The 12837-nt window shown below is 42.9% G+C and overlaps 1 protein-coding gene across 1 annotated transcript; it reads left to right on the top strand.

Annotated features, from left to right (window-relative positions):
• The first annotated feature begins 10542 nt into the window (after positions 1-10542).
• On the top strand, positions 10543-12063 carry LOC143534372 (aminopeptidase M1-like). Its single transcript, XM_077028875.1, has 6 exons — positions 10543-10593; positions 10667-10780; positions 10874-11431; positions 11505-11626; positions 11720-11821; positions 11894-12063. Exons 3-5 carry the CDS (start codon positions 11128-11130, stop codon positions 11819-11821), a joined length of 528 nt encoding a protein of 175 aa, XP_076884990.1. The 5' UTR covers positions 10543-10593; positions 10667-10780; positions 10874-11127; the 3' UTR covers positions 11894-12063.
• The last annotated feature ends 774 nt before the right edge of the window (positions 12064-12837 follow it).

Genomic DNA, 12837 nt, shown 5'->3' with positions numbered 1-12837 from the left:
GCGCGGGCAGAACGATTGGAACAGGACTGTCAATGGTTCCTTACTCGGGGAATTGACGCTGTAAGTAATACTTTATCCCTTGTTGTTTTACTCACGCCTTCAATATTGGGAACTTATGTTCTTGTCTTAACAGGTCGTCCGCCATATCAAAGGAAGTAAGGAGCTGACTGACAGTTTTGCCAATGCGATGGTTGCTTCTTCATCGCTCGGGCGCGTTATGGGTTTTCATGAAGGGGTGAACTATGCTCGAAGTAACCGTAGATTCAAAGATCATCCGCTCTATGGCGTAGACGTTAAATAAGATCGTGCTAACCGGGTTAAGAAGCATGACACTTTAGTATTCCCTCTTCAGGATGTGCTTCCGGAATTTGCTTCCACATATGATGGCGTACAACTTTTGAATAACTGTCTTGGGGAAGAATCTGAAGATGATTCTTTGGAAGATACGTCTTTGAAGACTCTGGAAGACCCATCCGCCTCAAACCCTTAGGATAGGTTTAACAATTCTATAACTTTGTAGATTTTTCTTCATGTCTTTGTAATTATTTTTTCGATAATTAATGAGGAAGGTCTCTTTTGTTTTTTGTGTATATTCTAATTGTCAGGTGAAAATATCTTTAGGGAATATTTTTGATATTTTCTATCTTTTGAGAAGATTTATCTGAGATCTTCGACTTTTTGAAATGTTTGAAAGTTTTGGATAACTATGGTGACGTGGCGGAGAGAGGAGCTTGTTGAGGGCAACCGATAAGACGTACGTGACGCCTTTGACAGCCTGTTTTCATTATCTTAAATTTTCCGCCTGACGTGTCAGCCATCTGACGGTCCGCGTTTCTCTCTCTTCTGGCATTTTATAAATCGCATTAATTGCGATGGGTATAAATAAAACCCTTGTGGTTTCCATTTAACCTTTATCACTTTCATATTTCTTTCAAACACTTGAGATTTTTCATCTTTCTCTGAGATTTCTTCAACCTTCTGAGATTTTTTAATTTCTCTACTACTTAAATGGCTAAGGATAAGAAGAGTACCCCCGCTATTACCGAAGTCGCCGTCAGTCTTAAAGAAGAGGATTATAATGACGTCGTTAATGTGTACGGATTGACGACGGAGTGGGAGCCAGAACGCGCTGCTAGTGGTTCTATTGCCACAAGTCCTCCTCCGAATAAAATGGCTGTATATGTAGATCATTTTACAATGGGGAATTTCCGGATAACGGTTACCAAGTTTGTCCAATCAATCTTGATAGCTTATGGGATTCATCTTTCCCAGATCCATCCCTTCGGGAAGTTGAGGATTTGACACTTCGAATTCTGTTGCCAAACCCACAACCTTGAACCCACTGCTGGCATGTATGCTGTTTTTTATAAAATGACCTTTCGCGATGGGTGGTACAGTTTTGCATCCATCGAGAAGAGGACTATAGGTACGGAGTGGCTTCGTAGCCTTCATGGCTGGAAGCCAAAGTTATTCTGGATCCGGGAAGACGTTATTCCTTTCACGATGACTAAGCGTATGGCGGACACTCCTCCGCCTGTTGTTCCTGCCACCCCCCATGAAGGTCTTTCATGGTTTAAAACACTGATTTCTACCCCTACTCCCATGCGTCCCATTCATGAGGGGGTGATGGTGAGTGCGAAGATGAGCCGATTGTGGCCGTTCCTAACTTTGGAACCTTACTACGAGCGGACTGACAAGAGTAAGTTTGGGAATTTTTGTTTTTTATTAGTGCATGTTATATTTCTAACTGCTATAATCACTTTGTGTAGGTGAGGGTTCCGCCTTCAGCACTTTGTTGGATCAAGAAGGGGGCATGATGGTGCAACGTCCGATTGACCTGAAAGATGGTCCCTTCTTGGATCGGACGAGCGACAATTTTTTGTTCCCTACTGCTCTTCGTCCGGAACCATTGGTGTCCGAACCAATGTATGCCAAAGGTGAGAAGTTTGTCGAAGAAGCCATACTCAAAGGTGAGGGTATTCTACAACCCCGGCCTTTAACTACCATCACTTCTAGCGGGGTGATTGTACTCTTTTCATCTAGCGAGGAGTCATCACTTTGCGACGAAGTTTATTCAATTGATGCTAATAAAGCTGTGGGCTCAACTGCAGGTCTTACCCGTCAACGAGCCGTGACTAATCAAGCAACGAGACATGATGATGTTGACGCCACTGCGGAAGTTGAGGGTCCGGGACCCGATGATGTTACTGCTTAGGGTAAACGTCCGATCATTGATGCGGGCGCTTCTAAGGCGGCGGGCAACCGCAAGGTTAATCCAGTAAAGATTGTCTCTAAGAAGAAAAAATCTAAAAAGACAAATCCTTCCGCCTTGGATGCCCGGTTAGAACAACTTGATGCGGAAGACCTGTCGTTAGGTATGCAAAGTTTATCTTACTTTCTTATCTGTTTTGAATTGGAATATTCCTAACCCACTGTTAATGCTTTTCAGTGAACCTGGATAACTTTTTTGAAGGTATTTCCGGTTTGAAAGATTCACCCCTTCGTCCGCCACCGCCGCCTCCTAATACTGCTGAGGATCCGGTAGTTGTGGCGGATGATTCTCCGTTAAAGAAGGAGGAGGTTAACGCAACTAAGCATGCCGGGAAGTCGCCTTCTCATAATGTTTACCACTTCAGGGATCAAGGGGGTATGAGCACATTTCCCTATGCTTCCCCAACTTCTCATTCTCCTGAGGAGGAAGACCCCACCCCGCATCAACCTAATTGGTCTTTACGTCGAGATTCAACATTCCGTGACCTGGACGTATGTTATGAATTTCTGCGGGAGGGTCTTCCGCATGGTGAAAAGGAAAGGCGTCGCCTTAATATCCGCCAAGAATTGTTGAACTCTCATTCTTACTACTTGGCGAATACTATTTCCACTACCCATGAAATAACCAGAGATTGGTTGAGGATGAATGAGCAGTGGGATGAACTAGCGGCCTCTGCTTCCGATGCCAAAGAAGAAGGCCTTAAGGCTATCAACGAAGCTAGGGAAGCCGGCCAGGCCTTGGAGGCGAAGACGACTACTCGGTCTGCTGCTGAGGAAGCCAAGGCTGTTCTCCAGAAACAATTGGACGAACAAGACAAATTAGTGGAGGCCCTACAAACTGAATCAGTGGCCAAGGACAAGCGCTTGACTGATCTTAACGCCAGAAACCGTGATCAAGCCTTGGACTGTGCCAAACACAAAATGGAACTTGCCCGGGCCAAGGCGGACCAAAAATGGCTATTGGCCGAAGCTATTCCCAAGGTATGTCCCTTTTACTTGCTACAAATAATCTAGGTGTTTAGAGTTATTTATACATGATTGTTTCAACAGGTCATTACTAACGTTCGAGCTAGTGATGAGCTTGGGAATTGTGTTGCCATCCTCTTGAAAGCTTCTAAACAAGCTGGCCGTCAACTGGGTTTTCAAGAAGGCTACCAGTTTGGCTCAACTTCCAGGCTTCCTGAGGAGTATGTCTTGGCTGGCCAGGATACTGTTGCCATCCTTATACAGAAATCAAAGGATTTTGATTCATTGAAATTTTCCTTATCGGAGCAGATATCTGGTCTTGCTGATGAGGAGGATAGCATCCAGCAACTAAAATATCTTCTTGAACTTGATGGGGAAGAAGAAGGAGATGAAGAACATGCTGAAGATGCGGGAGGCAGGGGTGCGGGGCACAATGATGATGCACAATAAATTTTTCTATCTTTGTAAATGATCCTCTTTTGTAATCCCATTTGTGTAAGTAAAGAAGGTTTAATTTATATCCGGTACACTTTGTTTATTTGTCATAATATAAGTGTTTGTAGGATCTTTTTTGTACGCCAATAAAGGATTAAAAGTCATATGTGACTGAAAAGAAAATTTCTATTAGAAAGGCATAAGCCGAATTACACGGAATAAAAATACATAAGTTGTAATTATTCAATTAGGCACGCAGGCCAAAAGAGAGAAATAGACTATATGTAGCACTTCTTTAGTTGGGCCCCTTTCCAAGTTCTAGGGATCTCAGTCCCGTCCAACTTTTGTAGCTTATAAGCTCCTTTGGATAAAACTTTCTGAATTTTATAAGGTCCTTCCCAAGTTGGGGCCAACTTGACCGGGGGCTCTTGTCTTGAGGCTTCGTTACTGCGGAAGACGAAGTCTCCTGCGTCAAATTCACATCTTTGGATCCGCGAGTTGTAATATTTTTGCAACTGGCGTTTATAATTATGCTCGCGGATTGATGCCAACTCCCTTCTTTCCTCAAGGAGGTTATCCGGAGTTCATGATCATTATCCTCGATCATGAGGACTCTGGCGGATGGGATCCCTATTTCGGCCGGAATCATGGCCTCCGTGCCATAACTGGAATTCTTTTGAGTGCGGAAAGCCCATAACACATGGGGCAACTCATCGACCCATCCCGTCCTTTTGGTTCCTAATCTGGCCTTAATTTCTTCTTTGATGGTCCGATTGGTTCTTTCAACCTGACCATTCGCTTGCGGGTGGGCTACTGAGGTGAAGGTTTGAGAAATGTGTAATTCTTTTAACCATTCTTGCAGCCCACTGTCCGCGAATTGAGTTCCGTTGTCACTAACGAGTTCCAGAGGAAGGCCAAACCGGCATATTATGAATTCCCACAGGAATTTCTTAACGCTTTCTGCCGTTATGGTGGCGACCGGTTTAGCTTCTACCCACTTCGTGAAGTAGTCTATTGCTACTATCAAGAATTTGACTCGTCCTGGGGCTTCGAGGAAAGGTCCCATTATGTCAATCGCCCATTTTTGGAATGGCCAAGCCGAAGTAACTGGAACTAACTCATTCTTTGGTCGTAGCGTATTAGGTGCATGACGCTGACATGAATCACATTTTCTGATTTCTTGCACAGCATCCAAATGCATTCCTGGCCAATAGTATCCGGCATTCATTAATTTGGCTACGATCATGTGCGGGCCAGCATGAAGACCACATATACCTTCATGAACCTCTCTGATTAAATAGTTCGCGTCCTCGGCATCCACACATCGAAGTAGTGGTCCGAGGAAGGAACGTCGGTATAAAGTACCGTCATGCATTTGATAGTTCAGGGCTTTGTGTTTTATCTTCCGAGCCGCGGTTTTTCCCTCCGGAAGTGTTCCTGATGACAAGTATGCCATGATAGGTGTCATCCAGGATTCTACCCCCCGTTTAAATCACTAAAACTTGATGTTGCGGAACAGACGGGCGATCTAATATTTCGATGCGGATGTCCTTGGAAAAGTGTTCAAAGTTTGTTGAAGCCAACTTACTGAGAGCATCCGCTGATTTGTTCTCGCTTCTCTTTATATGAATGACCTTGCAAGAAGAGAACTGGAGCATCAAATCTTCCGCCTGTGATACATATGAAGCCATGACATCGTTCTTAGCCTCATATGTACCGTTGATTTGTCCCGCGATCAACATGGAATCCACCCGAGCTTCCAAATGTTTAACCCCAAGCTTTTTGGCTATCCGTAAGCCTGCCAAGAAAGCTTCGTATTCTGTCTCGTTGTTGGTACTTTTAAAATCCAACTTTATGGCTTATGTAAACTCATGGCCTTCGGGATTGACTAGCCTGAGGCCTGCGCCACATCCCTCACTGCTTGAAGCTCCGTCCGTGAATAAAGACCAAATCTGTCCTGATTCCGGAGGTGCTTGGGGTTGTTGCTCGGTCAAACATTCTCTTTCTTTGTGATGCGGGACTTCTGTGACGAAGTCCGCCAACACTTGCCCTTTGATTGCTGGCCTAGGTTTGTATTCTATTGCGTGCTCACCTAGTTCGATGGCCCATTTGGCCAAGCGCCCAAACAATTCTGGTTTACTGAGAACTTTTTTGAGCTTGTATCCGGCTAAGACATTTATGGGATGTCCTTGAAAGTACCTGCGGAGGCGTCGGGCAGCATAGACCAGTGCCAACACAAGTTTTTCAAGCATGGAGTATCTTGTTTCCGGGTCCGATAATGTTCTGCTGACATAGTAAATCGGTGTTTGAACGTTCTTTCGATCTGTCAGAAGGACAGCCCCGATAGCAATGTCTGAAGCCGATAGATACAGTGTTAAAGGTTCTCCCGCGTGAGGTGCTGTTAACGTGGGGAGTTCCGTCAAACATTTTTTAACCTCCAAGAAAGCTTGTTCCGCCTCCGCGGTCCATTTAAACTGTGCTTTTTTGAGGCAATTCCTCAGAGTTGAGATGAAAGGATGAGATTTGGCTGCATGATTTGCCAAAAAACGATTCAAAGCAACCAATCGGCCATTAAGTGTCTGAACTTCCTTGAGGGAAGACGGAGAAGGCATGCGGGCTATAGCTTTAACTTTATCTGGATTAGCCTTGAAGCCCGCATCCGTGACAATCACTCCTAGAAACTTTCCTTCTTCCATTCCGAATGAACACTTGGCTGGGTACAACTTCATGTTAATACCTTTCAATGTTTCGAAGGTCTCTTCAATATCTCTCAACATCTGGTCCTCCTCAACACTTTTGATTACGAGATCGTCCATATACACCTCTAAGTTTTGACCAATTTGGTCTTTGAACGCTATATCCATTAATCGTTGATATGTGGCTCCCGCATTCTTTAGTCCGTAAGGCATCATTTTATAACAAAAAGTGTCATGGTCTGTGTGAAATGTTGTCTTATATTCGTCACCTGCTGCCATGCGGATCTGGTGATAGCCCTTATAGGCATCCAGGAAACACTTGAATTTGAATGGTGCCACAACATCAACCTTGAGGTCTATTTCCGACAGAGGATAACAATCTTTAGGACATTCTTTATTTAGATCTTTAAAATCTATACACATCCGCCATGTCCCGTTTCTTTTGGGGACAATAACGGGTTTGCGACCCAGGTCTAATAACGGATTGGATGGATGATCCCAACATGTAAGAGGTCTTGGACTTGTTCATTCACTTCCTTTGTTTGTTCCGGTCCCATCTTACGTTGTTTTTGAACAACTGGGGTAAACAACGAGTTTACCCTTAATTTGTGCTCCGCAATGTTCCGGTGAACACTAGTCATGTCCGCGGGCTGCCATGCGAATATGTCAATATTTTTTGATAATAAATGTTTCAAGAGAGTCCGTACTATCTCGGAGATAGCAGGTCCAATTGTTATAGTTTGATCAGGAAAATTTTTGTTCAAAACCCACTTTTCTGGTTCAGTTCTTAAAGCTTGTTTTGGAATCTTGCTGGGTTTTGAGCTCTCGGTTGCAAAGCAGTGTCGGTTGACATGAATTATTGTTATGCCAGTGCAGGTTAGAACTCCTACTGCACCGTGTGCCGTGGACGGATGTGCATTGAAGTCACCAATCGCTTCTCGTCCGAGAATAATATCATGTTTCGATATTGCTGGTAAAACCAAAAATTCTACCTCCTCGGTCCTTGAGTGAACTCCGTCGCTTAAGTTGACGGGAAATGAAATTACTCCTCGTGGATGCATTACTTCCCCTCCAAACCCCGAAACTGGAGCGTGGATGGGTGTCAACCTTTCCTTATCTTCTTTGTCAAGCTGGTCGAAGCATTGTTCATACATGATGTCCGACGTACTACCAGTGTCGAAGAAGACATATTGGGAACAGTAATGTCCAAAGAGGGCAGTGATTATCAGGGGGTTCTTGTTGTTCGGACCCCCTTTGATTCGTGGGAAGATTACTGGCTCATTCTTCCACTCCTCATCATCCGATTCTTTCCTTTTTTTTCTCTGTGTTATATCCACCTTGTATCATATGGACATTCAAATCTTTGACTTGTTTTTTACTTGGACCTTGGATGTCTCGAATGGGAGCTTTACCGTTATCGGGTTTCCCACTTTCACTAAATGCTTAAGTTTTCCAGACTTCACAGCTGCCTCAATTTCGCTTTTTAATGTTCTACACTCATTCGTATTATGACCAATATCGTCATGATACGAACAATGCTTCTTGGTGTCTAAGAATGATCTTCTTGTCAGTGACTGTGGCTTTCTAAAACTTATATTTTCTGTCGTGAGAATTTCAGCGGGAGTCTTTGAAAGAGGAGTCCAACTGTTGGGACCCCTGCTTGAGGGTCCCGCTTTTTTCTTGTTGCCTATGAGAGATCTTGCATCGAATGGTTTTGCCACTTCCGCACTTGGCTGAAGTCTTGACCAGATAGGGCCCTTCGCCTGTCTATTAGGTCTTGGAGTTTGAAACTCAACTTTAAACTTTTGCTTCGGGTTATTATTTCTCAATGTTTTCTCAGTGTTAGCATATACTTTTGCCGCAGTCATAAGATCGTTCCACTCTTTTGGTATTCCATCTCTGCCAGTGAGGGTGCGGACTAGATCATCACACTTGGCGTTTTTGCGGAAAGCACCACGGAGCATGTCCTTACTTATCCCACCAATGTTCAGACTTTCATCGTTGAACCAGGTGATAAAATCTTCTATGGATTCGTTGTCGCGGCGGACGACATCCAAAATTTCTGATTGAGAAAACATTTTCACCAGATCGTCCCAACTAGAAACCTCTCCGTCAGGTAACTTTTCAAACCATTCTCTTGCTGCACCTGTTAGTGTCAATGCGAACATGTGACACCAATCGGGGAGCGTCCCACCACTAACACCACCTACCACTATAAAATTCTGGAGATGATCACTTGGATCAGTCATCCCATTATATTTACCCACTGATGTAGGTATTTTAGCATTGACAAGGAAAGGTGTTGTAGCAATACTTGCAATGAATTTCGATGTTTCAGCAAAGTCTTCCAGACGATAGGGTTTGGTGAAGTCTCGTTCGGAGTTACCGTGGTATTCAGTGTGGCGGACTATGTCCTGCGGACGACTGCTTCTTGTCCGTGAGTTCATCCTACTATCACCGGTATACATACTATATTCTCCTGGTTGGTAATTTGAGTCGTAACTGTCAAAGTCTTCTAAGTAAGATGGCATCCGCATATATTTATGCGAGGACGAGGGCGTAACCTCGGTAGTTCGCCAAACTCTGATTCCGCCTGTTGGTTGTAACGAATCTGACTTCCTCTTACTGTTGGTGGAGGAGAGGGAGATCTCCTGGGAGATTCCTCATAATCCAAAGTGCGGGCACGAAATCGTTCATCACGTTTTCTGCGCTCATATTCAGCCACCAAACTTTGTTGTTGCCCATGAAGCCACTCCTCGGGGGTTAGCTTTCCTCTAGATTTGGAACTACGTTTATGAGACCTTGCCATGTCAGAGTTGCCTGAATCTTCTTCCAGATCCAATACTGACTGGTTTCTGCGAGTCTCTTCCGTAATCCGTCTGAGGTTACCCAAATTTGAACCTTCCGGTACCGAGCCACTCCCCATATCTGTGGGAGTGGGACCGGTTGGTGTTGTAACATTCTCTAGGGTAGAACCCCCAGGTGTTACATTGGTGATTCTTGACCCCGGTGTTGTGATACGTTCAAGAGTACGGCCACTTGGGGTCGTAATACGTGCAAAAACACTAAGACCCGGAGGTGCTTCTGTGTTAGTTACACGTGAATCAGGTGCAGGGGTTCCCGTCGGCCCTTCAGGAAGTTTACTCATATTAAACGAACCAAAAAACCAACGATAACTATTGCTGCTCTAACACAAACACGGATGGCGCCAATGAAGAAACACGGATTCAATCCCCGGGTATGGGTCCTGGATCCAATGAGTCCACAGGATACAATATGATAATCACAACTAAGATATGAGTATAACTTCCCAAAGTCCAATGACCGGAACCTGCAAAACAGACACCGTGAGTCTCGTTACAGGAAGGACAAGAGGGGGGGGGTCTTCCTGTAACTACCCTCCGGCGTGAGAATCAGTAACCTTCGTTATGAAGAAAGTACTGAAGTAAATAGACTAAGTGTAGACATAATGTAGGTGAGTGAATCCACCCCTCATACCGTTTGACAAGGTATTTATAGCCGAAGGATGATGGAAGATGATTGGGGCAGCTGTCCTCTTCTAGAATATCTCTGATAACCGCCTGAACACGTGTCCTCTTGTGATAGGTTAAGCTATACGTCTCATGTGCATGAGTATAACAACCTGGACACGTGTTGCCAAATGATAGGACGGATCGCACCCTGGCCATGTGCACGGTTATAACAACCTGGCCAGGTGTCCTTTGTTCATTGGTTAGTATGTCACGTATTCTTCAAGTAAGAATCATGAACCTTCTTCTAGAGAGTACTTGAGTGGTGACAGCTGTCCCACTATCCATGTGTCCCGCGGATGGCTTATAAAAGGATTCTCTGTGACCCGCGGGTGGTACTTAAGGGTATTTGGGTCTTTTTGGTACCCTACCTCTACATTTTCATTTCAGCCTTTGATTGTTGTAACACATGAAGTTGGACAACACATGAAGTTGGACACCAATGGTTCGGTAACTTAGTAACAATGGAATGGTGGACTCATCTATGGCTCAATGAGGGTTTTGCAACATGGGTATTTGTTATACTTATGTTATGAATCACTATCTTATACTATGAATTTGTGATATATGATAATCTAGGTAAGCTATTTTGCAACCGAAACGTTATTTCCTGAGTGGAGAATTTGGAATCAGTTTCTTGAACAACCGCTAACGGTCTCCAGTTAGATTCACTGGAACAGTCGCACCCAGTTGAGGTGCGTTGATTATTATTTATTATTATCAATGTCTTTAGTATTAGTTTTTGTATAACTACATGCATTTTTACAGGTGGAAGTATACAATGCTAGCTCGGTGAATGATCTTTTTGATGCTATAAGCTACGAGAAAGGATCTTCTCTTATACGCATGCTAAAGGAGTATCTTGGTGATGAAATTTTCCAGGTTACCCTTTCTCGAAATTTATATTTATAGGTGTTGCAATACTAGCAACATGAAATATAGTTTCTGATCTAGCTACTTGTTTGCTGACCATAGAAATCAATGAGTTCTTATATGAAGAAATATGCATACTAAAATGCAACAACCGATGATCTTTGGAGTGTTCTTTCTGAAGAATCTGATGTCGAAATGAACAAACTTATGGACATATGGACAAAGCAAACCGGGTATCCTGTTATATATGTTCAACTGGAAGAGCACAATTTGCAATTTGAGCAGGTTAAACACAATTCGATATCACAAATTCACAATACTAAATTAGTTTAGCATTAAATATATCTTAGTTTTGCATGTTGCAGACTCGATTTATGTCATTGGGACTTCAAGGTGAAGGTCAATGGATAGTCCCAATAACTCTAGGAGTGGGCTCGTACAATAACCGCAAAAAGTTTCTTTTAGAAACAAAAGTTGGAAAACGGGATATATCTGAGTTTGACCAGTCAAATGACGAGAGTCAAGAGGTTACTGAAAAGCCATGGGTCAAAGTCAACGTCGGGCACACGGGCTTTTACAGGGTGAAGTATGATCGTGCACTTGCAGCTAGATTGACAAAAGCCATAAAAGACAAATGCTTGTCTCCCGAAGATAAATCTGGTATACCTCTGTTTAGAAAATCTAGGTACATTGATATAAATCTGCACTGTAGCTGAAAATACATTGTTTACAGGCATATTGGATGATACGTATGCTCTTTGTGAGGCCGGTGAAGAGTCGATATTATCTCTACTTACCTTGATGGATCTGTACAGAGAGGATCTTGATTATGCTGTGCTGTCGAGACTTATCATCGTATTATTAATCTTGTGATTTTTGCTAACTTTGCCAGTGACGAATACTCGAATAGGTGGCGCTGGCCTACTTATTTCACTGCTTATGTGGCAGGCTTGTTATAATACTGCAAGGGTGTTAAAAGACGCTGTTTATGATCCACGGAATCATCTCAGCCAGTTCTTTACTGAACTCATTATATCATCTGCAGAGTAAGTTACTTTATAGGATGCATTATAGCAGTTTGCAAAGTCACTAGCTTAAAATATTTGAAAAAATTTCAGGAAGTTCGGTCTTGAACCGGTACCTGGAGAAAGCCACTTAAATACAATTTTGAGGGAAGAAGTTTATAAGGCATTGGCTACTTTTGGCCATAAGGAAACTCATGAAGAATTAACAAAATGGTTTCAAATTTATATAAACGATAAGTTTACACCCGTCTTTCCAGTTGGTATCAGAAAGGTGCACACCAACTAATAGTAATAAGTAATGACCATTTTTCAAGAATACACTTACTAGCTTTTAGAGCCGTCTTATTTCCTTCAGGCTGCTTACCTTACTATAATGAGAACTTCAAGTGTTACCGACAGAAGCGGGTTTGACTCCCTACTGAAGATATATAGAGAAGCCGATGTAATTCAAGAGAGAGTAAGAATTCTGAGTTATCTAGCTTCTTCTCCAGACTCGGAATTAGTCAAAGAAGCTTTAAACCTCATGTTAACTGATGAGGTATTTCACTCAATTAAATATATTATAATTAAACATTATAATTAATCCAACTAAGTTATTCTCTACTTAAGTTTAATCTCTGTCCTCACAGATTCGAGAAGAAGATGCGTTATATGTAACTGCACGGATAAGCTTCGAAGGCCGTGAAACTGCATGGATTTGGCTAAAGGTGGGAGCATAATATTGATAATTGTATTCTGTAGTTAGTTATAAATAAGTAAACAATTTCTGGTAATTGTATTTTCTATTCAGGAGAACTGGGATGTGATTGTAAAGCGCTGGGGTCACGGGATCCATCGTTTCATTAGAGATATAGTGACACCAGTAAGTCGTCTCGTCTCAAACTTTATAAACTGAAATATTAAGATCCATTTGTATAAAGACTGAAGTGATGATATGGTTTGGAACTTTGGAACACATTTCAGTTTAGCAGTCATGAGAAGGCAGAAGAAGTGGAAGAACTTTTTAGCAGCCGAGTGACGCCTTCTTTTGTCAGGATCTTG

Source organism: Bidens hawaiensis, unplaced genomic scaffold, assembly GCF_021521415.1.
Source record: "Bidens hawaiensis isolate Kalapana, Puna unplaced genomic scaffold, B.hawaiensis_p1.1 tig00010132_1, whole genome shotgun sequence".
NCBI lineage: Eukaryota > Viridiplantae > Streptophyta > Magnoliopsida > Asterales > Asteraceae > Bidens > Bidens hawaiensis.
Note: the sequence above shows the minus strand (reverse complement) of the source record. Positions and strands in the feature narration are given on the sequence as shown.